The sequence below is a fragment of the Canis lupus genome, chromosome 25 (assembly GCF_011100685.1).
Source record: "Canis lupus familiaris isolate Mischka breed German Shepherd chromosome 25, alternate assembly UU_Cfam_GSD_1.0, whole genome shotgun sequence".
NCBI classification, from domain to species: Eukaryota; Metazoa; Chordata; class Mammalia; order Carnivora; family Canidae; genus Canis; species Canis lupus.
Window position 1 is genome coordinate 12,218,177 of NC_049246.1, and position 26,510 is coordinate 12,244,686.

Genomic DNA, 26,510 nt, shown 5'->3' on the forward strand with positions numbered 1-26,510 from the left:
GCGGGACGGCGCCCCGCCCTGCGTCACCTTTCCTTTAAAGCACGCGGGCCGAAGCCCCGCCCACTACGGAGAGCGAAGGGGGCTCCGGCGGGGGCCGGTCCGTGGCCTCTTCCGCCAGACCTTACCAGTCGCCGGCCCGGCACAGGTAAAGCTAAAGGCGAGGGGTGCCCAGGGAAGGCGGGGCCTGCGGCGGGAAGACGTGGGCTTCGGCACAGGCCTGCGAGAACGCGGCCTCGGCGCTCGGCTCAGTCCCTGGAAGGGCAGTGCCGCCCCTGGCGCCGGCCGGAGCGCGGAGGGGTGCCGCAGACCGTGCCGCGGGGTCGGGGCTTCGGCCGGGCTCTCGAGCCGTCCGTGAGTCCGGGATGCTGCCGGTGCCGCCGGGAAGCGCGGGCCCTAGCCCTGGCGCCGGTCCCCCGTGACCCCGCGCGCCCCGCCCCGCCGTCGCGGCGTACGCAGGGGCACGCACGCACGCACGCTCGCCGGCCGTCCCACGCCCCCGCTGGCTTCCTGGTGTGGGCGTGGCCGCGGCTCCTCGCGACCGGGTTCCCGGAGGAAGCATCGCGGGGCGGGGCGCGGCGTGTGCCGCGGGCAAGGTTGCTCAGCGATGGCGGGGTTTCCTCTTCCCCTGCGTATCATTAGCAAGGCTCCTGTGGCGTAAGACCCTCGAGAGGAGTAAATAATCTTTGCTACTGAAAAGCCGCAGTTCCACGTCCGTGTAACGAAAGGCTTCGGCCTCAGGGAGGGCAGAGCGCAGGGGCGTCCGACCTGGCGGCGGCTGCGCTGTGCGTGGGACGGTGCAGTGAGGGGCGCTTCAGACAGCTCGCCGTCGGCGTCGGCGGAGGGACGGCGCGAGAACCGCAGACCTGTGGCTGTAGGTGCTAGTGGCAAAGCGAGCCTGTGTGAGCATGGGATGTGCGAGCGTTAATGCCGAGCTCAGCACACTGAGGAGCGGGCCGGGGAAGGAGGCGCCGCTCGGCTCAGTTCGCACCAGGAGCGCCCGGAGAAAGGGAGCCCGAGGCCGCCGCCTGGCGCGTCCCCGCCCGAGGGAGGAGCCTGCAGAGGTGGCGCGAGCCTCCGGGCTTCGTGGAAGATGCCGGCGTGTACCCGAGGGCAGTTTTAGGGAGGGGAGAGGCGGGGAGCGGGGTACACGCCGCCAGCCGGGGTGGCGGCAGCCGTGGGATGGGGCGGCCTGCTTGGATTTGAGAGGAATTAGAGAGTAAAATTCACGAGACGTGGTGTTGGATTAGCGAGGAGGGTGACGGAGAGCAGAAACGCAAGGGTGTTTCTCTGCACCGGCTGTGGTGCGAGGCACCGAGATAGCAAATTCTAGAAGAGCAAATGACGGCGTGGAAGGTTGACGTGCAGGAATGACCCCAACGTTAATATTCAGTCTGTAGCTCTGGATTTAAAAGCTTTTTTTTTTTTTTTTTAAATAATATTTCCTGGACAGTCATTAAGCTATTTCAGTAAAATAGCTAAAATATACAATAAGTTAGGATTTTTATAGATAAGGAAATACGGTTAAGTAATGGGCCACAGATACATGTTGGCTTTTTCCAGTGTTGTCAATCGGTGTACGGCTCTTAAAAGGCCAACCTGAGTATGGAGACTATCTGTACCCCTTGTGGGGGGAAGAGCAAAACCCGAGCCCAGCGAGAGCAAGCAGCGTGAAGGCCCCGCCCGCGGGTCGGGGCGCTGCTGTTGAGGCTGCGGAGCACACTGCAGCGGGCAGATGGCAGATGGGCCCTTGGCCAGTTGTGGGCAGAAGCAAGGACCTTGTGAAACTGCTTTGAAAGGTGTAAGAGAGGATTCTTAAGTCCTAGGAACTGGCAAAATTAGTTTCACAAATATTTAGTCCGCTAGAATCTATGTAACTTTGATCCAACCCCCTTGGGAACCACAAATAACAGTAAGTATGAGCTTGTGAACATGAGCGATAAAGGAAAGAAGAGTGGTGAGCGTGCAAGCAATTTAATTTCTTATAGGATAGGACTCCCTCATAACCACATATTTAAATCATATTCCAAGAAGTTTCATTACAAATACACTATCAGTACCTCCTGAAGAGGTACTATAAAAGGTAATGCAAAATAATGTATCTTTTTTTTTTATTTCAAAATAATGTATCATAAGGGGATTGCAGCTGTCCTTCGGAGCAGTTCGGAGCAGTAATCATTTGATCACTTTTTTTTCCTTGTACAAGAATGTTCATAGCAACTTTATTCATAATTGCCAAAAACTAGGAACATTCTAAACTGTTCATCGTCACCAGAAAACTGGGTTTAAACTTTGTAGTATATTCATATGCTGGGACAGTTCTCAGAAATAGAAAGGAACAAACTAACGATCCATGCAACAAAAACACGCTAAGATTCCTTACAACAAAGAATACATACTGCTTGATTCCATTTATATGAAATCTGAGAACAGACTGTGATGGAAAAATATCAGAACAGCAGTTGCCTCTGGATGGGGATGGGGATGGAGACCGACTTGGAAGAGGCATGAGAGAACTTTCTGGAGTGATGGTAATATTCTACATGTTGACAGGAGTTTTGGTTACAGAGGTGTTTGTACCTGTCAAAACTAATGAAAGGGTATGTTTAAGATTTGTACATTTCATTGTATGTAAATTTTGCCTCAATGGAAAGAATCATAAATATTGAACACGAGTTAATTGAACGCATGCTGAAGTATTGGAGGATGAAAGGTACCAATGTCTGCAGCTACTTTGAAATGTATCAAATGAAATGGACAGAGAGAAGAATAAATAGATGGGTAAATAAAGCAAAGATAGAAACATGTAGAATCTAGATGAGTGGGTATCATTCACTGTACAGTCTTTCAACTTTTCTGTAAGAAAAGTCTGGGAACTAGTTCTCAAAGATTATTGTTCATTTTAAACAACTGCAGAGGGTTCCCTGGGTGGCTCAGTTGGTTAAGCATCTGCCTTTGGCTCAGGTCAATCCCAGAGTCCCAAGATCGACCCCCTGGGCTCCCTGCTCAGCAGGGAATCTGCTTCTCTCTCTGATCCTCCCCCTTCTCATACTCTCTGTCTCTCAAATAAAAATAAAATCTTTTTAAAAATAATATAAAAATCAACTGCAGACTTAATGTGAAAGTATAAAGAATACAGCCGTAAGCTCTCATGAAATACACTGTAAGGACGAAGACATATATTTATTTCATAATTTCCCGCTCTGTGGCTTACCATTTAAAATTCGTTCAATTTCTTAGGAAATATGTGGATCAAACATTAAAATTACTCTGTGTTGTATACATTTGGAATGATGCAGTTATTTTTCTTACATAGTCCCAGGCAAGGTAGTGATGGTGTTGAAGAGGTCTAATCAGAGGAGTGAGGACTGAAATTAGGAATTTCTAAGACAAAAGAGTGAAAAGGGCCTTTAGGGCACTTGTCAGTTTACCCCCCCCCCCCCCCCCCCCCAGTGCTTGCAGGATACAGATTTTTTTCAGTGATCCAGTCTCAGATAAACAAAGAACAACAAGGAAATTACATGTTTTTTCCCTACAATGTGGAATCAGCTACAGAATTTAAAACTCCCACCAGGTATACAGATTCCTGCAGCACAGGATGATCTCGATAAGGTCTGAATTACGGTGAAACCAAACATGGATATCTCGTACTATACAATTTGTGCACTTTAAGTAAATGACTTTAAGATTATTGACTTTTCAGATAGTTCTGGATGTCTCAGAAGGGATAGCTGTGGAAGTAAGTGACTAAAGCCACCCAAGTTGTCCTAAGAACATAAGCATTTTTGTTTCTATTTAGACTGCTGTTTCATTCAGCCCACTACTTGTTTCACAGAGGTATCAAGACGTTAAATCAGAATATCATGAGAGAGCAAGGCCTCCTATTTTGTGTCCACCCTGAAAGCTTTCTTAACCTTGCCTTAACCTTTGCTCTTGTAATCCCAGGTAACCTAAACTACTTGAACCCACTTACCTTATAATGTTTTGTCGTTTATTTTCTTGTGTCTTCTTTTCTGAAGTGGGTCCTGACCCCAGTGGTACTTAACAAGAGAGGAACAAGGAAACATGTTGTGTTTTGAAAAAGCATTCCCAGATGATGCTGGTAGGCCTCCAGTTTCTGGGAACCGCTACTCCAAAACATGTTAACTTTGAACTATTAGCCGAACATTGCACAAAGACACTTTTAGACCTCTTTGATGAAAACTAGTTGAAGAAAAAGACAACTTGCATTCCCAAACAATTCAGACTTTGAAATCCGTAAATTTCCCTAGACATAGGCTTCATTTAGGTATAGCCTTGAAACTAATGAAGAGAACATTTTTAAAAGATACATAAAGCTAGAATACCAATTTATTAAATTATAGTGGCATACATAGTTTATTCAGATTGGAACACTCATATTGGCATGACTAATGAACTTTTTCCTTCCTGTGGGCTCTTGTTTTTCTTTTAATTATGAACAAAATTAAACACACAGAACAGTCGTAAGGCTAATAACCGAACATCCATGTAACCATAACGTAGATTGAGCAAATATTGCCATGCCGCACACATATTTTCTGCCAAATCCTGTCAGAGTAAGTGGCAGATGTCATGGTCTTCTAGAACCTTGAATACTTCAGAGGCCCAAGAATGGCATTTTCCTGCCTGAGACAGTTCAGTTCACAGTACTTCTTGGAGGGCACCGGGTCCAGCAGCAATCTCGTCCATATTCCCCTTGTTCCCTGTATGTCAACATCACTTTTTTGTTGCTTTTTTTCAGACACATTGCATTTTTATACTTATGTCTCCTCTGCCTTTTTATTCAAGAATCGCCCCACTCCCTTTCCGTTTCCTATAAATTGACTTTTTTTTTACACCAAGCCAGAGGTCCCACAGTCTGTATTTGTCAGATTGTTTCCTTGTGGTGATGTCTGACCTGTTCCTGAATCTGGGCCCTTGTATTCCTTGGAAAATGGAAGCCAGGTCTGGAGGCTGGACCAAGTTCAGGATAAACCTTTTTGGCAGGACTGTTTCACAGAAGACACCGTACACCTGGCGTGTCACAAGGAGGTGTGCACTAGGATGTCAGCTTGTCCCATCGCTAGAATGCTGAGTCTGACCTTAGGTTAAGGAAGGGTGACGGCCAAAGTGTGTTTTTCCCATTTCAATTTGCAAGTAATCTTTGAGTCACCCTTTGGCACCATATGAATATCTTATTTCCTCATTAGCTTTTTCCCTAATAATTTTTACATCCACCCTTGTCTGAATCTGTGATTTGATTGCAGGTAGCAAAATAGTGATTTCTAAATTACTTTTCTTCTCCACTTATTTTTTAGCTGACATTCTCTTCTAACGAAGAGCTTTTCTTCACCAGCTGGAGATGATTGCTGATTGCAGTTCTTTCTAAAAAGGTAAGATGAGCGCTTAGTCCTTTTTCTTTACCAATTTTCACAGTAGGGAGTTGAGGTAGTAGTCACATATGGTTCTGGCAAATGATCTTTTTTATAGGTTTTTGCATATTCCATGTGTTGAAACAACTTTCAGCCACAGTTCTTTAATGTTGAAATTGCTGTGCATTTGGCCAGTGGGCCTCTATCCATGCTACTGACATGTGAATGAAACATAAACAAATGGAATGGTAATACTGTGGGGGAAATCCGGAAACTGGATATACGATAATATAAAAGAATGTTTATATTATTAGTTGGAGTAATGTTGTTATGCTTATTAAAAAGACAAGAGTCCTCACCTCTCAGAGATGACATACAGAAGAATTTGCTGGCGCGATAGGATTCACCTTGAAATAGTCCATGGGTGGCTGAGGATGCAGGAGAGTAGTTAAGGCAGAGAGGAAGCGGGTTTGGCTACATGCTATTAAGAAGCTGTGTGATGGGTGCTTAGGGCTTTATTATACTATTCTTCCTGTACATGTTTGAAACTTTTCCTAATAAAAAGCTTTTTAGGGGTGCCTGGGTGGCTCAATGGGATGCTGAAGACATCTGCCTTCAGCCCAGGTCAAATCTCAGAGTCGCTGCTCAGCAGTGAGTCTGCTGCTCCCTCTCCCTCTGCCCATCCTCCCACTTGTGCACACCTGCATTTGCTCTCAAATAAATAAAATAAATAAAATATTTTTTTAAAAAGCTTTTTAATTATTTGAATTTAAGTAGGTATTTGTGATTCAAGTTTAGTAATGTCACAGCTTTGTTTCTTAATATTGTGTTTATACTTTTATCCGTGAAGCACATATTTTGAAGAAATAAGTATATGTTCAGCTTTGCTGACACAAAGCCAAAATTTAGCTAGTATTGGAGCTTATTTGCTCTGTAAGTCAAGGAAATTTAAAATGTTTTAAAATTTAAATAATGGTATAGAATTTAAAGAAAAATATAGTATTTTTCTACTCTTTAAATTTTTTTCTTCCTGGAAGGTGTTTTTAAAGCTTTAAAATAATCTCTACGTCGTTCTCCTGAAATAGTCTTTATTTTGTAAGTAAATGTAATTTATTTGCTAGTATAAAAAATATTTCTTCCATGTAAAAGATTGAGGAAAAAATGATAATTAGGAAGGATAGGAGGGAAAAATCACTTGGGTCCTTAACCACAAACAACCAAGGTTTTCATAAATTTCTTTTCATCTTTTTCCTATGCCTCTGCTGTTTATATGCTTACTTGCTTTTAAAAATCCTACATTTTGGGGGCACCTGGGTGGCTCAGTGGTTGAGCATCTGCCTTCAGGCTCTGGTCATGATCCCAGGGTCCTGGGATGGAGTCCTGCACTGGGCTCCCTGCATGGAGCCTGCTTCTCTCTCTGCCTATGTCTCTGCCTCTCTCTCTGTCTGTCTCTCATAAATAAGTAAGTAAAATCTTTCAAAAATAAATAAATACAAATCCTACATTTTGAAAAAAATCCTACATTTTGAAATAATATTATCTGATTTAATGTGTTGAGAATTTGTTACCCAGGACACAGTAGCTTCCATCCATTGCTAGTGCCATCCTAACTCACAGTGAAATTTGGCACTGCTGCTATCTTTCTGATGATAAATGGAAAAAAGTCTTCTCTGGTCTCTTCAGGCTTTCCTGCTTTTTTTGGTTTAGGGGCTTCCTCTACCAACAAATACCTGGCTTTTTTGGTTAAGCAGTAGTATCTCAGCTATTTAAAAACCAGTTTGCTCCTATTTTAGAGCTTTTACCACATGTACAGCTGGAGTCCCCAACCAGGTAAGGACTGTAAGTGAATTCATCTCATTCACTGGGGGTGGAACGTTTGGCCATAGATCTCACTAGAGGTCAGTGGACATTTGAAATGGTAGCCAGAATGGGAAGAGTGTGGGTTACCAGCATTTGTGAATATTGCTAGGGAATGACGCATCTGAGGACCTAGGAGTCAGGTGCCAGCAGACGCTGACTTTGGTCCTGGCTATTGCCTTTGGCTCAGACGTTCACTAGCATGTCACTCAGCTGGGCCGGGCTCTGGGCTCTGGTGTTAGAACATAGCAGTGAACAAAATTGATAATTACATCATCTCGGGAAGCTTGCATTCTAGTGAGAGATTATGAATATGTGTGTAAATAAATATATGTCAGGCAGTGGATTTTTTCCAAAGGCAAGGTAATGGATTCGAAAGTGATGGGGTGTATGGTATTCTCGAGTGGATGGGGAGGCCTCGCTGAGCAGTAACACTAGAGCCGAGGTCTGAGGTAAATGAACCACTCGGCTATCTGAGGGAAGGGAACTACTGGGTAGAAGGACCCAGAGGAAGACTGTGTTCAGTATTCTCAGGGAACAGCCCAGAAACCAGTGAGGTTGAACAGAGCTGGGAGAGTGGGGTAGGTGCTGTCGGGGAGGGGGGCGCTGTGGGCCACTTCATAGGCTTGGCTTTTACCTCAAGTGCGATGAAGGCCAGTGGAGGGTTCTGAGCACAGGAGGGACGTCATCTGCCATGTACATGTTTAAAGGGTCAATGTGTGTGCCATGTGGGTGATAAATTATAGGGGGTCGGGGCAGAAGCAGGAGGGCACTCAGGAGGCAGTGACTGTAAACCAGGTGAGAGAGGATAGGATGGTATTTTTGGAGTGGGGTGTTAGCAATGGAGAAGGTGAGGAGTGGTTGGATCGTGGATGTTTTTAGAGGTTGGACAGCCAGATGCACTGCTAAGTTGCTAAGAGAAAAAGGAGAATGAAGGATAACTTTGCTGTTTGGGGCCTGAGCAGCTGGAAGGGTTGTGGTCTTTATAGGAGAGAGGAGTGAGCAGAGGGTCGAAGATTGAGAGCTCGGTGGTGGTTCACTGTGGGTGGCACTGGATATCTAAGTGGACAGGTTGTTCAGTCAACTCTACAAGTTTGGGATTCAGGGGAGAGGCTGGAGCCAGAATGATAAATATGGGTGTTATCTAGCTAGGTGAGGACAGAAGTGAGAATATGTGCCTCCCATCACTTCCCATTCAATTTACTGTGTCCTGTGTTTTGTTTTCCATAGCAGTCACTAGAGGCATAAAGGAGGAATGGTGATGGGGGTAGGATCAGTGGTTATACAGCCTGGTGGGATCAAAGCCAGGGACCAGAGGGCATTTCCAGTTTTAGCAAACACTCCAGGTGACTCTCCTGCAGGTGACCCAGGGACCATTCTTTGAGAAGCACTGCTGAAGGCCCCTCATCCCTTCCTCTTTAGTCGTGGACAGGCCCAGCTCCTTGAGTTCTTGTGTTGCTAAGCAGACCCCAGATTACACACACTTGGGTCCTCTCATTGCTCCTCCAGCCTGCACCCCTCACGTGTGAATGTAAGGAGAAGGCCACTGGGGAGAGAAGCAAGTACAAAAGCAAAATGCCAGATATAAGAGCCCCAGTTATCACCATGTGTGCCTCATGCTTAGTTAACATTTGGTCGTCATGCCTTGCCTTGTGAATCATCTGTACAGTTTCTGAGGTCCACACTGATTCACGCCAGGGCATTTCTTGAAAGTCTCAGTGATGTTCCCATGGGTCAGATTCCTCACGGGGAGTCCTCTTTCCCAGAAGAGTGCTCTTGTCTTCTGTATACCATCGGATGTATTGATAAATTGTTAGCAGTTGATTGTACTCAAAGTTTATGAATTGGCATTTATGAATCACCAGGGATTTTATATGCTGCATTCTCCTAAACAAACCTTTAGGATGATAGTTGCTTATGGAGTTGGCACTATAAGATCCTTTGGAAATAGGGTCAGATGAGATAGTATTGGGGGAAGAAATACTGGGAAACAAAAGCACTGGGCATATATGGTTTATTCTGACAATAACTTGCACTGGGGATGGTACCACCACGGGTTAGTGTGACCACAGTCACCTGACAGTCTGCGTAATGGGTGTCACTTCCCTAGGCCCGGACCTGTAACATTCCTGCAGATGACATACCTGCAGTCTCACTCACAGCCTTCATGTACCACAGCACCACAGCCCGGGGATGAACTAACTGAACTGTAACAGCTCTTTCTCCCTGCTTTTTTAGGATGGCTGCCCTTTTTCTAAAGAGGCTAACGTTACAAACCCTAAAGAAGACGGCAGGAAATTGCACTAGAAGATGTTTTGGTACCTACATCCTGCCCCTGACCATCCCGGCGCGGCTGCCCCTCGTTGCTCCTGTCCCAAGACTATCTTCCCTGATGCATGCCAGAGCCTCTGGTACCGTGGCAGACACCCAGGACAGCAGGAAGAAGAAAACAAAGAATGACCCAGCTTTTAGCAACATCGGAAGAAAAATTCACGAGCGAGTCATACACGTGCTGGACGAGGCAGGCAATGATTTGGGGAGCATGCACCGTGCCGAGGTGATCCGGCTCATGGCCGAGCGGGACCTGAGGCTCGTGAAGAGGGACAGCGGCTCGGAGCCTCCACGGTACCAGCTCCTCTCGGGGCTGCAGATTCACGAGGAGCGGCTGCGACTTCGGGAGATGGAGAAGGCCCACCCGAAGCCTGGTAGGTGTCGTGCCTCCTGCTCCCCAACGCCTTGGGACCCTACTTCTGCGGCCGACCATGGCCTGGGCCAAAGAGCCCTGGGCCTACAGGGATGGGAGAAGCGGGGGACGTTCCCTCTCAGCACCTTAGCCCAGCTTTCTCCAACCCTCTTACTTGTGTCTGTTCCTCGTCTTTCTCCCCCGATGCCCTGTGGTCAGCATCTCTTCCTTTCAGCCTGTGTAAAATAAAGGGAAGATAAGGTAAACACCCCAGAGTGATGGGTCCTTGGCTCTGTCTCTGGTCCCAGGTGGCAGTCATTGGGGACCCCAGGAAGGAAATGACACTCAGAAGAGGCGGATTGGAGTCCCTGTTCCTGGGCTGGGCCACCCTTAGCCCCTTTCTTCCTCATCTCTAAAGTACAAGGGTTCAGTTCATTGCTTAGTGAATCTCCAAGGTGATTCACAGAGCTTTCATAGCCCCGTGTTTTGTTCCAATATTGGTAAATAATGCTCACTTATACACTTCACCAGTCACCTTATGGTGCCCTGGTCATTCATACATGCATGGAACTATGAAGTGGATAGTAAAGATTTTTTACGATTCCTACTAAGTGCTGATCGTTCTGGAAGATCATTTTCTGGACAACACCCTGAACCACGGCCCAGGAACTTGGTCCTGCGGCTGCCGCAGCAAGATTATAAGTCTTAAGAAAATCACACACTCTCTGTGGCTCAGTTCTGTAACAGCACACTCCACAACAAGGATGTTGACTGGAAAACAAAGTATTCAGGGAGCCCAGCTAGGATGATAAAGAAACCAAACTATTACAGAAATATAGTTGAATTGCCCAGAGAAGCTTAGAGAAGACGAGTCGCTGTTGTCCGAGATAGTTGAAGGGCTAGGATGTTAAAGGCATTATTTTATTCTGGATGAGACCTAGGACCAGCTGCAGGGGCTAGAAGGAAGCAAGGGGGTGTTAATAAAAGGACTTTTTTTTTTTTTTTGAAAACTTTTGGGAATTAGAAAACATACAGAAAAATATAAACACCTGTTACCCACCATCCAGATGAGCAAGCGTTAACATTGTTGTGCTTCAGATTTTTAAACAAAACCTTACAGAGAGGGATCCCTGGGTGGCGCAGCGGTTTGGCGCCTGCCTTTGGCCCAGGGCGCGATCCTGGAGACCCGGGATCGAATCCCACATCGGGCTCCCGGTGCATGGAGCCTGCTTCTCCCTCTGCCTGTGTCTCTGCCTCATTCTCTCTCTCTCTGTGACTATCACAAATAAATAAAAATTTTAAAAAAAAATTAAAAAAAAAAAAAACCTTACAGAGAGGTTGAAGTGTCTGTGCTCCCTCCCCCTCCACCCCCACTACGGACTCGGGGTGTAGTCTGTGTGTGTGGTTAAACTTGTTATATATAAACAGTATATGGCATGATTTTATATACATAAAATTGTCACACAGTTTGCAAGAGCCACGTTTATAGAAGAGCCCTAGCTAATTTATTATAATTACTAAATGGAATCCTAAGGATATACCGTATACCGTGGCTTTGTTAGTGCCTTTCCATGGACATTGGGCTCGTTTCCAGTCTTTCACTGTGAGGAACAATGAGCATATCTGTCAGTGTCTCCAGAATCTGTGGGGCAGATCATCAGCAGTGTATGAGATTTCTTTCTCCACATCTCACCCACACTTGGTACTCTTATCTCATTTTTGTCATCCTGATGGGTGAGAAAGCCTATCTTTATTATTTATATTTCCTTTCACCATGTGAGTTGCCTCCTCTCTGAATCGCCTATTCATATTCCTTGTTTTTCTATTTGCATAGTTTCCCCACCCCCACCCCAATTTATAGGGTTCTCTATTCTGTGTGATGCCAAAAACCTTGTCCCAGTTAGATTCCTTTTTTTGGCCTTTTAAGTTTCCCAGTAATGTTTTGATATAGGAAGTTATCAGGCTTTTTCTTTTTTTTTTTTTTTAAATTTTTGTTTATTTATGATAGTCACACACACACAGAGAGAGAGAGAGAGGCAGAGACACAGGCAGAAGGAGAAGCAGGCTCCATGCACCGGGAGCCCGATGTGGGATTCGATCCCAGGTCTCCAGGATCGTGCCCTGGGCCAAAGGCAGGCGCCAAACCGCTGCGCCACCCAGGGATCCCTATCAGGCTTTTTCTTAACAAAATCCTTCTCCTATCCTGAGGTCACAAACATGCACTTTTTTTCTTCTGCTTTAAAGTTGTATCTTTTCACATTTAATCAGTCCTCGTGGGGAGATTGTCACATGGGTTGAGATGTAATTTCTCCCCCCTTATGAAAACTCTGAATTGTCCTCAATGCTTTCAATAGTCTGTTCCTTCCATGTAAGATAACTTTTCGGATAGTCAGGATTTCCATTTCTGGAGTAAAGGACCTAGGAGCTCTCTTGTCTGATGTAGTCTAGATGACCCCACTGTTACTAGGAGGGCATCAGAAAAGGAGTCAGATGAGATGAATACTTCCCAGATGCTGCTCCAATCAGAAGGAAAAATAAGGACAGTCAAGTTTATCCTAAAGCTAGACTCGTTCCTTTTAAAGGACCATTCTTTTGTTGTTTCATCAAATGTGGGTGATGGTAACTGGAAGCATTTCATATATTACAGAAATGTATTCTGCTTGTAAAAGTCCAAGACATAAATACTCTTACTTGGCAGGTAAAAAAAAATTGGCAGTTTTATGTCAGTCCATCTTCCTTGTTTATAAAAGTGTTTACTGGTCCTGTGAAACTAAGAGTGGAGCGTTCGGGGCCCTGTGGCAAGCTGACCTCATGAAGCATGTGTGATACAGCTCAGGTTTCATGAAGAGACCAGTAAACGGTCCTAGAACCCAGTCTGTTTCAAACTAGGACCTGTCCTGACTAAGGAACTCACTCTTTCTTCAAATATTGGACAACATGATCTGGACACAAAGAGTAAACAGATTCAGCAGTGGATTGAGAAAAAATACAAAGTTCAAATTACTATAAAGAAAGGGAAGAATGTAGAGGAGCCCGAACATAAGATGGTAAGTAAAAGCAGGTATGAGTAACCGCTCGTGCGTGGTTCTTGTTTTCTGAGCTAAAGGTAGAATTGTAGAAAATCTAGATAATGTAAAGGCAAAGGAAAGCAACTGGTAATTCCACCCAGTGATGGCAGTGGCTTTCCAAGCGTACTCTGTATCCATCCCTTTTTCCATTGAAGCATGTTTTATCACGAGAACACTTCACTTCAGAATTTCACGGCTATGTACTATTCTGTTTAACAAATTGTGCAATATCACTTAAAAACAGAGATTCATTTTTTAAAGTCTATCTCCTGTTTATAAATGCCCCTGAGAAGCACTGCCAGTATCAGTTTACACTCCCAGCATAAGTTTGTAGAATATCTATTTTCCTTTTAGAGTCTGAGGCCTTAGCAGCTCAAAGGCAGCATTAGTCTGGTGGTTTCTACCCTCATTCCAGGTTAGAACCACTTAGGCCTCGGTTTCAGCCCAGCTGATCCAGAATCTCTACAACTAGGTGTATTTTCCTAATCACTCCAGTGACTCTGTTAGCGGCTGTTCCGAACTGCAGTAGACTTGGGGGGTGGGGGTGGGGGGATGGATAAGAGAGTCCTCTGCCAATGCCTAAGCCCACTGCTTTTTTCTGAGAGGGTATCTGGAGTCAAACATAGCCCCTCAATGCCATGACGGAGTGGGGATTTAAAGCTGTCAACCTTTAGTGCATTCGTTTAGTTCCATAGAGTTCATAACACTGTCTGTTTTCATCGGTTTCAGTCAGCTTAACCAGAGAGGCATAATTTGATTTAGCTGCTCACTTAAGAACAGCAAACAGCAATCCAGGAATGCTGATTTTTATGTGTATTACTGCATTAACACGAGAAGGAATCAACATTGGTTTTAAATTAATTTTTGGCTGTTTTCCCTTTCTAGGAGGATATCTGTAATAAAATACTCCAGACTATGCCGGGGATAGCTACCTTCTTATCCCGGCCACAACCTGTTAGAGGAGGAAAAGCTGTAACATGTGTTCTTCGTCATTTGAGCAAAAAGGAAGAGAATGCATATAGAGAAACTCAAGAAACCCAGAAAAGAGATTCTTTGGACAAAGAAAACAGAGACAATAGAGAATCAGATGTGCATCAGTGATTTTAATAAAGAAAAACGTGGTTCTGAGAAGGAAATAGCTCGCTTGTGTGTAGTTGTTTAAACAAAGCAATGTGAGGTTTAGCTGAGGGTAAGGATTGCAACTGTTGAGAGCACCTTGTCTTCAGTACAGTTCAGGGTCTCTCCATTCTTAGACACAGATAAGCCTTGTTCTTGCTTCTTTTTAGGAGGAATATAGCCACTGAGACGAGAGGCCAAACTCCGCTTTTCACGAGATCGTTTTACCTTTGGAAATAAGAACACAAGACAATGAGAATTCATAATCAAACTTTGTGAACTGGTCTTCTAATAGGTGTATCCCCCCAACAAGCCTACCACACTCTACAAGAAAATGAAGGCCATGCCATCCCTTCCATAGCAGTGTAGGCTCACACAGGTAATAAGGAGCCAAAAACATTCTAGATTGCATCTGGCTGAGGTGACTGATGTTTAAAATCAACAGCCTGCCTGATTCAACTTACTTTGAGCTTCTTCTTGTCAGGGTCATGCACGACAGCATGCCTAGTGAGACTTTGCTACAATGAAGGAAAAAAAAAAAACAGTTATATTTTAAAAACCCTGCCATTTTGGTGTCTATTCATATGAAAACTCCATGAGTTATTTAAATTAACTGTCAACAGGCAGCCTGGGTGGCTCAGCGGTTTAGCACCACCTTCAGCCCAGGGCGTGATCCTGGGGACTCGGCCCACGTCAGGCTCCCTGCATGGAGCCTGCTTCTCCCTCTGCCTGCCTGTGCCCTTCTCTCTCTGTGTGTTTCTCATGAATAAATAAATAAAAATCTTTAATAAATAAATAAACTATCAACCTTTCTATTATATACCATTGAGAGTGTGGCCTCTACCCAGAATAGAATTTTTCCTCAAATCCTAGGCCTTTCCCAAAGATCCAGATGAGGAATTTATAGTCTCAACCTACTTATTTCGTAAGTAAGAGGAGGGGAAACTAGTTTTGAGTGAGATATTCCAAGCTGAAGAAGATTCTTTTAACTGAAGTGATGTCAGGCAGCATTTCCAAACACCAGTGGGATATCTGACCAAGGTCTTGCTGTCCTTGATAATGCTGAGCACCATCAGCCCCAGGTTGTTTTCTGATGGGATGCATGCTGAGGCTGCCTCACATTGTCTCTTCAGTCGTAGTTACAACTCCTGGTACATACTTGGAAGAGCATCTGCCAGACTGAGAGTCTGCAGGACTGCACAGGCCCTCCGTTTAGTGTCATAGTCTTAGTCAAATCACACCAAGACTCAGACTAGAGTCTCAAGTGCTGTGGTCCCCTATGTCCTTGTTGCCCACGTCTCTCAATCCCTAGATGACAACAGTCTAAAAGAACACCCAAGAATCAGCATACTCTTACAATTAATTAATGAGCATGTAGTACCACAGGCCATGGTTCTCAAAGTTAGACAACATCGCCTGGACGGTTTGTTAGAGCCCAAGTTACCAGGCCCCATCCCCAGAGTTTCTCATTCAGTGGTGGGCCTATGGATATGCATCTCTAGCAAGTTCTCAGGTAATGCTGATGCTCCTGATGCAGGGCCATGCTTTGCCTATAGGCAAAGGCAAATCTGGCTGTTTTGCGAACCTGAGTTAAGAACCACTCTAAGTGAAGCAAGAGTGAATGGTCCAGAGCACCCGCGCTCCCCATCTCTCAGCCCTGGGGCAGCATCTGGAAACCTAGGGCTCCCAGGAACCTGGCTGGGAAGCCACAGACCCAGAGGACTGCATTTGGAGGCTGAGTACTTACTTTCATTGCAAATGTTTTGCCACAGCCTTCCTGTTCACAAGTGAATGGGCGCCTCTCCTCGTGGAAAGAGAGGATGTGGCTCTGGAGATTGAACACGGTCGTGTAGGTTCTGCTACAGCCTTCTCTTGGACACCGGCACACGTCCCTTTCTGGGGCGTGGGTTTTCATGTGCTGCTTAAGGTAATCCTTGCGCTTAAAGGTCTTCTGGCATACTTCACATTTTATGTCCTCTGGTGGAGTACACAGACAACTTCCTCAGGCATCACCATACACAAGAAGTTAATTTGAATATGTAAGGAATGTTGCCCAAAATATGATTATTGTAAATGAGAAAACTAACTCCAATCTTTATCACTTGGAAGTTTGTCTCCGTTTTCCCACGTTCTTGTATCACGTAGAGGCACACTCTCTTCCCTTACCGGGGGAACAGGGGTTCTCAGCACGGTGGCTGTGGGCAAGGGAAGATTAAGACCAGCTTCCTTCCCTGTCGTCCAATACCTAAGGCACTGGTTCCCACGCTGCCCCACAGAACACCAGTGCCTCCCTAGGTTCTTTACTTGCCAGAGCCTTTAAAACTACCAACTGTGGGGTACCTGGATGCCTCAGTCATGAAGTGTGCGCCTGCGGCTCAGGTCATGATCCTGGGATCCTGAGAGTGAGCTCCCTGCTCAGCAGGGAGTCTGCTTCTCCCTCTCCCTCCACCCTCCGCCTCTCTGTGCACGTTCTCTCAAATACATAAATAACACCTTAAAAAAAAAAATAACACCTTAAAAAAAAAAAAAATGCACAGCTGCTCCTGGCATAGCCTCTCCCGAACCTGGGACCACAGCTCGCTCTGCTCATTTGTCAAACAGCTGAGGGACCCAGCACGTCATAAAACATCACACAGAAAGGTTATTATTTTAGGGCTCATACGTAACATTTCATTCTTTAAAAACAGTTCTATAGCGACAAAGATTTACACTGTGCCACACGTCTTCCTTACCTTTATGGGTTTCTTTCACATGTTTTAGAAGCTCTGTCCATGTTTTGGCCACAAAGGAACATTTGTCTTTTTGACACATATAGCCTGTTTAGAAAAAAATACATTGGTGCATTGCTTCTCATGAATATTCTGTGTAAACACCAATCGTAATTAGAAAGGAAACAAACCTATATAATTTTTCTCCTACCTCCCAATAATCTGTTAGTCTTTAGAGGTGGGAATAGAAACTAAGTTTGTTGTACAGGGAAACCAAGTAGTCGCACAGCATGGTATTCCACATGGGGTCTTATGTCAGCAGACTTCCCAGAAGCACGTAGTCCCCTCTCCCGCTGTGCCCAGTGAGCTACGTACACTGCACGTGGTCTCTTAGCTGCTGTCTCCCTGCCTCCGTGGCTCGCAGCCCCGTCCCCTCCCTGCGTTATAGGGTCCTGTGCTAACTTGTGTTTCACCAACTAAATAGCAGAGAGAAACTAAAAGGAACAAGGCTACCTCTCATTCTTTGGCTACGAGTCTCTTGTTAAAACAAAAGCTCCATATATTCTACACTTAGGAAATTGGAATACAGATATTAAAAAAAAAAAAACCCTCATGGAAACAGAGAATGGATTCATATATTTATTGAGTCTTTTTGAAAAAGTGGCAATCTGATTACCCCAAAACCTGAAAGTATTATCCAAACTATTCTCCGTGCCAATAAGGAGAAGATAGACACAGGTAGTAAAGAGGTTTAAACAGTGGTGGAAAAGCCAACCTTGGCTGGAGCACTAACACTGAGAAGCATAAAGCACCAGCAGGCACTTGTGGCAAACAATAAAACATTTGCTTTGAACAGTGACGACAGAGGAGTGGAGAAACAGACAAGAGTGTGCAGTGCCTCTGGCCAAGTATGAAACCTGATTGAGCAGCATAGGCTGCCCCTGCCTACACAGTGTCCGATTTCTTTGTGTGACCACAGAATAGAAGAGGAAGCACCTTACGGTCAAAGAATTAGACACACACACACCCTACTGGGGCCTACTCAAAGCAGCATCCCTGGGGATCACCAGACATACCCTCGTGGACCTTCCCGTGTCGCTTCAGCCTGCTGGGTGAGGTGAAGTGTTTCCCACAGCCTTCATGGGCACACCTAGGTTAACGACAGGGGACGGATGAGTCAATCCATTCCTGTGGAGCATCTGCTTAGGGTGAATGTCACTCTCTCCCTTTCTGCTACCAAAGCCTCTGTCCCCTCAACCAAACCAATCAGAAAAAGATTTAAAGTTGAGACTGAATCACAAGTGAAATTCAAGTTACTTGACCAGCCTTGAGACAAAACAGAAAAGAAGGACTTTTTTTTTTTTTTTTTGGCGTGTGTGATCGAATTAGACTTTTCATCTTTATACTTCTGAAAATGGACTGTTTTCCTGGCTACAAAAAAATGGCCGAGGTAAACCCCTGAGGCACTTTGAATGTCTCTGCTGGATTGAGTGCTGCCGCCTGGGGACTGCAGCGTGGAAAGCAAGTGGGAGCCACGCAGGGGCACGGGCCGCTTCCCTGCGACAGGCCCCAGTGGCACAGGAGGTGGTAGGCCAGCCAGCACGGACAGGCCCCAGCCCTGCAGTGACCCCAGGAAGGCACTCGGCAGGACGGCTGCACGCACAGCCGCCAGCTAGTGCCCTTCAAGATGTTCCTCAGAGCAGGTGACCAGGGCTCTCTGACACCCTGGGCCAAGTCCACCCCTGGGTGTCCAGGCACCCTTCCTGCTCCTTGGGAAGGCCGCTCTAATGCACGCTAAGCCTGGCGACTTTTGCTCTGTGAGCAAAGAATACTTCGTTGTCTGTATAATGACATTTCACACAATTAAATGGGTTCTAGCAGAATACTAATTTCTTAGCTTTTCAAGCTTAGCCACAATTATACTGATCTCACACATCATTCAGAAACACATTAACTATTTCTGTTAGAAAAGAAAAACAAAGTTAAACTTATGAAATGCCCCAGTATATAAACGGGCATTCATGGTATAGAAAAATACTGATGAAGAAGTGGTTTCAGAACACTTGTATCCAATCTTTGCATTTCACTCTCACTCCCACCTGAAATGTGGGATCTCAGCCAGAGAAGCACCTACTTGAAGAGTGGCTCGCTGGTGTGCTGGCACTGATGGATTCTCAGCTGCTGGTGTTTCTTGAAAGCCTCCTTACAACCTTCAAAAGTGCACTGTTTAAGAAAAAGGTTCGTTAGTCTGGAGAAAAATCAAAGAACTATTCACAAGAGAATTCCCTCAAGATCAAAATATTGTGAAGACTTCATACTTGCTACCTGCTCCCACAGGGTTACCATCAAATTCTAGGCAGGAAGCTTTACAGATGAACACATTTGAAATAGGAAAAGTGTTTCGTTCTGGGGCAGTCTACCAATAATAAACTTCATTAGCACAAAAGTGTTTGCTTTCAAAATAAGCCGTTATTAGGATGGCTAGTAGTTGGGCTAAATTCAGGTTTTTGTCAGAAAAATCTGGTTGATGAGCATTTTAGAAATGTAGACAGTAAGCATAAAAATATTTAGAAAATTTAAGCCAAGAAAATCATTCATACTTACTACATATTGTTTTTGTTGATTTTCGTGTTTGCGTTCAAAATGTTTGTTCAAGTTTGATTTTGTGTTGAATTTCTGATCGCAGCCACTAGCTGTACAACTGTAAGAAAGTGTATAGACCAAAATATTAACGAGACAAAGGAGAGAATTTCTAAGATAAATATATCCTCCAACTCTGTAAAGCTACTTTCCAAAGTATAGTATAAAATAGTCTTTAACAAATTGCGAAGTGTTAAGTCAAAGTGCCAGCCTCTCAACTCTGAAATGATCGCCATGTAATGAGATGCATTTTCATGTCAGGCCTCTGAAATCGAGCACACTGCATCAGACATCCTTTATGAACTCGGCAGAGGGAAAGTGGAAAACACAAGTTCCAAAGCCCAAACCCTCCTTAGGCTTAAATTGTGTTCAAGTTAAATGTTCTCGATTTAGAATCTCATAACCTTAATTTTGCTTGAAATGTCAAATAATAAACTGCATTTCCAAAAAAAACCTCAAAAACACTAGTTTCAGCCTACCATCAGAGATAAAAATGTATTTAGGGCAAAACCACAAACCACTATGCCCTCTGTCATAACAGCAAGCCACTCCAGTCCCCCTTAATGAGCGTTTCTATATCTTGCCCTTGAATTATCTAAATTCTTTGTGGAGTTGCATTTTTTTTAATGTGTGCTCTTCTTGTGATGAGTTCTCCTAAACCTGATGGATGAAGCAGGACTTCCTTGGCAGCCCTAATCTCAGCTATCATCCACTGATAAACACTGGATAATACTCCTGTCAGGCATTGTGCTAGCTACAGGGACAGGCGGAGTCAGACACACAAGCTGACAGTATGCAGGGGCAGTGGGAGGTAAGCCACTGGAAGCACACGGGAGGGGCACTGTAGAAGAGCCCACTGCGAATTCCAACAGGTGTTGTTTCTGACCTCAGGAACAGAGTACAGAGTTTTAGCTGGGTACGAGGTCAACAGAAATAGAGCTTTTTCTAGCCTCCCCTGCAATTAGGGGTGGCTACATGGATATTTCTGGCCCATCCTGTTCAACTGCCAAGTTTCTAAAAAGGAAGCACACCTCTTTTTGCTCTTTCATCCACCCTGGTGGCTAGAATGCCTACGTGGCAGCTGGAGCTCCTCCAGCAGTCACCTTGAACCATGATGTCAAAGCCTCAAGATGAGGACGTCAGAGACAAGTTACAAGGAGCCCACGTCCTACTGACTGTGGGAACACCCCTCAACTGTCCACCTCTGCACTTCTGCTTTTCAATTAAGCAAGAAAAGCAGAGACTGTCTTATTTAAGCCTCTGGTGTGGCGGGTTTGCTGTCACTCTGGACTTCAGTCCTGACATAGGCGTCTAACCCAACACAAGGTTGGGGCAAGAGGACAAGGCCCAGAAAGGTCCTGACAGGAAGCGAATAGCAGGGGTCCAGAAGATGTAGGGAAAGTTGCAGGGCAGTGCTGCTGGTCAGTTAAGAACAGCTGGACCACAATTTCGTGTCTGAGAATCAAGCACGATCATAAAAAGGCCAGATCACAAAGGTCATTTAAACACCATAAGATCCTAGATTTTGTTATGAAAGTGACACCTCAAACCCATGCCCAGCTTTAAGAAAGGAAGCAGTCTGGAGGCAGAGAAAACACCATTCAAGTGGGAGTGAGAGCCTAGAATATGACCATGGCAGCCAGAGGAGGGACAGGGGCTAAGGGATGAGTAACAGATGGGATGACCCGCCCGCTGTAGGGGCTGCCTGAGAGGTTGAGGCATCCAGGGGAGCTGCCCTGCCTTTGCTGCGGGTCATCAGGTGGACAGGGATGCCACCTGACAAGAACGAGAGAGATGATGAACGGAAGCAGAACTCAGACTGGACTGTAGCGGTGTAGGACACAGGGAATTTAAGGAGCCAGAGTGACAGTGTCCGCTGGGGACCTAGAGTGGAGGACAGGTCCAGCTGAAGAGAGAGCCAGCAGGGACTGCCACAGAGCTGCCTTGTTCCCAAGGGAAGCTTTCCCATTTACCCTGTGCATCTGTATCCAGCCCCAGTTCTTTTTTTTTTTCTATTATTATTTTTTCTTTTTAAAGTTTTTTTTTAAATTGGAGTTCAATTTGCCAACATATAACACCCAGTGCTCATCCCGCCAAGTGCCTGCCTCAGTTCCCATCACCCAGTCACCCCATACCCCTGCCCACCTCCCCTTCCACTACCCCTTGTTCGTTACCCAGAGTTAGGAGTCTCTCATGTTCTGTCCCCCTCTCTGATATTTCCCACTCATTTTCTCTCCTTCCCTTTATTCACTTTCACTAATTTTTATATTCCCCAAATGAATGAGACCATATAATGTTTGTCCTTTGCCAATTGACTTATTTCACTCAGCATAATACCCTCCAGTTCCATCCACGTCAAAACAAATGGTGGGTATTTGTCGTTTCTAATTCCAGCCCCGGTTCTTTTGGAAGATTTTGTTTTAAAGAGTCTATAGTAACTGAGCTCAGAAAAAGCATAAAAGGGACACGGTTGCATGTTTCCTTCCTTCCTTGCCCCCTACCCACCCAGGACTCCCCACCACTCCCAGGACAGGCAATGATTTTGGTTTTATAAAATAACTTTTAGAGTTTTAACCAGACAGAAGCAAATATAAATACAGTTTCTTCCTGTCCAGCTCTCCCTTCTCCTTTTTACACACAAAAAGGCAAGCCCTCCGTACATACTCTTCTGAACCTTGGTCTTTCAATAAATACGCCTTGGAGATTCTCTCCCAGTTTCACAGACAGCATCTGCACTCTTTTTTCCAGCTGTGGAGGACTCTACTGTGTGACATACTCTTCAGTCCCTCCTGACGACTGGGGCGCAGGCGGTGATTCCATGACTCTGCTATTACTAACAGTGTAGCATGTAACCACGTACACCCACTTACTACAGGCACAAGTGTATCTGTGGAATAAATTCCTCAAAGCGAAACTTCCAGGGCAAAGGCTATATTCCAGCTCTATTTTCCAGACCATGCCGACTCACTCTTTGCTGGGCTAGCTGAACTCCACTTTGAGATACATTAAGTTTCACTTAGGGTCATTTATTTTGATGAAGTTCTGTGTGCTTGAACGGGGACTGAGATAAGGACATCTGCCCCCACAGTAGTTTGTCCCATTCCCGCTGGCTAGGACGCTGGTCATACAGAGAGGTGGCTGCTCCCCATGGAGAATGACGTGAAGAGGATCCTGTGTCAACAATTGACAATTGACCTCAGACTGGGCCATAGTGAAACATGAGACACTTCACAGTCATCTTTAAAACTAAAAGAAATCCACTCAGATCATTAGAAAACTTTGGTGCTCTAGGAACTGTCCCATAGAACACAGTTATGATATCAGATTCTAACATCTGCAAAACCTGCCATACAGCTAGTTCTCTACATGGTCCCCTACATGTAGCTCTGGATATCTAATAAATTATTATTATTTTCATTGAAAACTAAGTGTTTCCATGAACATTACGTTCAGTGGTTCACGAAGTGTGGATGCCAGACTCACAGCATCAACATCACCTGGAAACTTGCCAGAAATGCAAATTCTCAGGCCCCACTTCCTGCCTACTGAATCAGAAACTCTGGGGCGGGATCCAGCACTCTGTGTTAATAAGCTCTCCAGGTGATTCACATGCTCCCCAAATCTGAGCTCCACTGCTTTAAAGAAGTAATTGATTTACCACACAAGCAGTATCTCCATCCTTTTAGAAATAATCAGTAACTCCACAAAGAATAAAATGAAAAAAAAAAAAGAAAAGAAAAAAAGAAAAAAAAAAAGAATAAAATGAGCCTGGTACGAGAGAGGTGCAGGGGGTTAATTTGAGGAAATACAAGATAAACTATTAAAAGCTCTACTCCTTCATGCTTCTATCTCTTAACCCAGCAGCTTACTGGTTCACAAAGACCCTTACACATGGAGCCGAGACTCTGCCAGGGAACCAGTAACCCATCTAGGTCTGAATGGAATGGTTTTTGGGGGTGGATTTCCCAGTCAGTATATATGTTATGGAAAGAAGAGAGGATGCAAACTCAAGAAAACTTCAGATAAACGCATTCCTGAAGTTATCGCACACAAATGACCCACAAAACCCCCTCTCTCTTCCACACATTCAAACCCCAGTGTCCTCTTGAACCAGGAGATACAAAGGACAGAAGCTGCATGCTCTTGGTCTCTGGAGTTAACAATCCATTTCTTACCAGGTCTACATGCCAAACACAGCCACTTCAAAGGCCTAAAAACTGTACTTTACTTACACAAATGGCTTTTCCCCAGTGTGAATCAGAATGTGGCGGCTCAGATGGTAGTCCCTGACAAAGGCTTTGCCACAGCCTTCATGGTCACAAACAAATGGTCTCTAGCAGGAAGGAGAGAAGAAAACATGTCAATCCTCCCCTAGTTAATAACTCTGGTATTATTTAAAGATCTAAAATGTGCAGTAGGCAAAGCCATGGACTCCACCTTCCGGGATGGCTTCCACTCAGTATTGGGCATCGAGGCTAGATAATGGAGTTTTACAAATGCCAAACTTTCTCACAAAGGCAGTACAGCAGATTTTGTTCTACGAATAGCATAGGAAATAAATAGGTAGCTTTCACAGTAATGGCACTGTTAACCTGCACCTAGCCTAACGACAGGCTTCAGCAGCAACCCCCTTAAAGATTACTTGTCTGCTATTAGCGTGGCCTATGTGCACAGGCCGCCACCACAGTGTGTTTTATCCATTCGAAGCCCAGGGCAGAGGAACGTGCAGGTTCCATCTCATCCTGGACAAGCCCAAGGTCTGTGCTAAGAGAATGCCTGGCACACCTCCGGGAAGATGTTCACAGGTGCCAGAGTAAAGCAGATAGCTCCCAGCCTAACTGCAACCACCACTGGGACCCAGGGGTTGGGAGGAGTCGTCTCCATTCTGAACCTACAGGAAAAGTCAAAAACATCCCCCAAATAACCAGTTTTGTTTATTTAACTATGAAGAACATAACCCCAGGGCAGTCCAGGAGGAAGAAACCAAGACCTCAAATGTCAGTATTAGTAGCAAAGCAAACAGGAAGACAGAAGAGTTGTTTTACTGGGGGAAGATCCACAGAACTTTGCACAGTATCTGTAATTTTGTTTTGTTGTCATTTTAAAGAGAGGGCAGTTTATTGTCTCAGAGAGCAAAGCTGAGGGAGGGGTTTGCAGAGCTACTTCCCTCAGGCCTAAGGACACAATCTATCCTTCCCCTGAGCCATGGCTCTGGGGGTGGCCCACAGAAGGAGGAGGGGCTCTGCTGCCCCAGTCGTTCTCAAGCAGGGATACAAAAATGACCACATGCTTCCCTACTTGGACATACAGGTTTCGGAACCCACAATTTGAGGGACAGAATGGGCAAGAGAAAACACAGGGAGGCAGAACATAATGGATGTTTTGAGCGAAGCCAGTCACTGGGTAAGACTGCCAAGACAGCTGGGTGGCATGGGTGAAGTCAAGGGCAGAAAGGAGCAAAGAAAACAGGAAGAGGACAGAGCTGGAGGAAATGGCTAACCTTCCAAAGCTGGAGAGGCTAAGGAGGATGGGGGCCATGAGGACACATGAAGGAATGGCCCATAAGTTAGGCAGGTGCTAGGAGCAAAGGCAGGGGTTACAGGTCCCTGGTTTAAGAAATTAAGGGCCTTAAGGGGCACCTGGGTGCCTCAGTTGGTTGAGTATCTGCCTCTTGATTTCAGCCCAGGTCATGATCTCAAGCTCATGAGATCAGGCTCCGTTCTCATCAGAGTCTGCTTGAGATTCTCTCTCCCTCTCCCCACCACACTCTCTGTCTCTCTCGAAAATAAATAAATAAATAAATATGTCTAAGAAAGAAGGAAAGAAGATAGTTTAAACCCCTTCAGATGAGGCAGTGTGAAGCCGGGCTTTGCCAACTGTTGGGAAATTGGGCAGATTCCTTGGCTTTTCTGAGCATCCCTTTCCCCATGGGTCATCTTCCAAAGGCTTCCCTTTGCCTTCAAAATAAAACCCAAACTCCAAACCCTATTTGTACCCTGGCCTACAAATGAGTCCACCAGACTGCTCTGCTTCTGCTTCTCAGACTTGGCCCCATACGGTCTCCAACTCGATCACGCTCAATCACACTCAATCACAGGTTCCTTTTGCACTTATTTTTCTGCCCAGACTGTTTTTCCCTCCTGTCTGCATGACTGGATCCTTCCCTTCTCATTCAGGTCAAGAGAGACCTTTCCTGACCATCCTCCAGGAGCTCTCCATTTACTACACTTCTTTGGAATCTGTCCTTATTCCTACATCTCCACTGCCCCTGCACCCATACCTGGACTACTGCATGTGGCTATATGAGTCTTAAGTCCTGGGAAGGGGCACCTGGGTGGGTCAGTAGTTGAGCGTCTGCCTTTGGCTCAGGGCGTGACCCCAGGGTCCTAGGATCGAGTCCCCACATCAGGCTCCCCGCAGGGAGCCTGCTTCTCCCTCTGTCTGTGTCTCTGCCTCTCTCTATGTCTCTCATGAAGAAGTAAATAAAATCTTAAAAAAGAAAAAAAAGATCAAAGGGGCAGCAGCGGCTTAGTAAGTCTGGAGCCCAAGACAAGGATGGCTCAATCTTGTAGTCCGTCTACCTCTCCCTAACCGAAGGCAGAGCTGGTTGGCCTCTGGCCCAGGGCGCCAAAGCGGGCCGGGTCCTGCAAAGGCATGTGCGCCCAGTGCCGCCCTCCCGGGGCCTCGCGGACGGTGCCCACTGGGCGGGCCGGCGCGCCCCGCGCCCCGCGCCCCGCGTCCCGAGGCTCGGCCGCCCGGTTACCTCCCCCGTGTGCTTGCACAGGTGCGCGTCTAGCTTCCAGGCCTTGTTGTAATTGGCGCTGCAGTCGGGGAACGAGCAGATGAACCTCCTGCTGAGCGCGGAGGGCGGCGGGGCGGGGCTCTCGCCCGCCGCGGTGAAGGCGTCGGCGATGGTCAGGGATGACACGGCCTCCGCGACAGAGGCCCGCGGCTCCAGGGCGCCCGGGGCCGCCGCTCAGCCACGTGCCGAGGCACGTGCGGCGAACGGCTGCGCGCGGCCCCGGAGGACCCGACGCGCGACCCCGCCGCACTTCCGGGAGCGCGACCC

At 45.9% G+C, this 26,510-nt stretch overlaps 2 protein-coding genes across 5 annotated transcripts; one reads left to right on the forward strand and one right to left on the reverse strand.

Moving 5' to 3' along the window:
- MTIF3 (mitochondrial translational initiation factor 3) lies at positions 1–14,113 on the forward strand. Its single transcript, XM_038573402.1, has 5 exons — positions 1–145; positions 5,316–5,390; positions 9,465–9,931; positions 12,799–12,956; positions 13,863–14,113. The coding sequence occupies exons 3-5, from the start codon at positions 9,466–9,468 to the stop codon at positions 14,076–14,078; spliced, it is 840 nt and encodes a 279-aa protein (XP_038429330.1). The 5' UTR covers positions 1–145; positions 5,316–5,390; position 9,465; the 3' UTR covers positions 14,079–14,113.
- Positions 9,224–26,493, reverse strand: GTF3A (general transcription factor IIIA). Of its 4 annotated transcripts, XM_038573405.1 has the most exons (10): positions 26,205–26,493; positions 23,674–23,774; positions 19,406–19,502; positions 18,936–19,024; positions 17,878–17,951; positions 16,826–16,909; positions 15,841–16,070; positions 14,558–14,611; positions 14,193–14,321; positions 9,224–10,145 (listed from the first exon to the last, which is right to left on the reverse strand). In XM_038573405.1, the coding sequence occupies exons 6-10, from the start codon at positions 16,902–16,904 to the stop codon at positions 10,125–10,127; spliced, it is 513 nt and encodes a 170-aa protein (XP_038429333.1). In that variant the 5' UTR covers positions 16,905–16,909; positions 17,878–17,951; positions 18,936–19,024; positions 19,406–19,502; positions 23,674–23,774; positions 26,205–26,493; the 3' UTR covers positions 9,224–10,124. The 4 variants fall into 4 exon arrangements, with proteins under 4 accessions (XP_038429333.1, XP_038429331.1, XP_038429332.1 ...); XM_038573403.1 differs by lacking the exon at positions 9,224–10,145 and having other exon boundaries at positions 14,061–14,321; XM_038573404.1 differs by lacking the exons at positions 9,224–10,145; positions 23,674–23,774 and having other exon boundaries at positions 14,061–14,321.
- Between the last annotated feature and the right edge of the window lie 17 nt (positions 26,494–26,510).

What these genes read in the sequence shown, in the direction of transcription:
- GTF3A (XM_038573404.1), bottom strand. Translation starts at nt 16,904, where the DNA reads ATGTGTCAAAAAGACAAATGTTCCTTTGTGGCCAAAACATGGACAGAG. An exon ending in TGTGAAAGAAACCCATAAAG is followed by an intron (nt 16,071 to 16,825) that starts GTAAGGAAGACG and finishes GTACTCCACCAG; the next exon opens with AGGACATAAAATGTGAAGTA. An exon ending in CTGACAAGAAGAAGCTCAAA is followed by an intron (nt 14,322 to 14,557) that starts GTAAGTTGAATC and finishes TTATTTCCAAAG; the next exon opens with GTAAAACGATCTCGTGAAAA.
- MTIF3 (XM_038573402.1), top strand. Translation starts at nt 9,466, where the DNA reads ATGGCTGCCCTTTTTCTAAAGAGGCTAACGTTACAAACCCTAAAGAAG. An exon ending in GAAGGCCCACCCGAAGCCTG is followed by an intron (nt 9,932 to 12,798) that starts GTAGGTGTCGTG and finishes GTTTCAAACTAG; the next exon opens with GACCTGTCCTGACTAAGGAA. An exon ending in AGGAGCCCGAACATAAGATG is followed by an intron (nt 12,957 to 13,862) that starts GTAAGTAAAAGC and finishes TTCCCTTTCTAG; the next exon opens with GAGGATATCTGTAATAAAAT.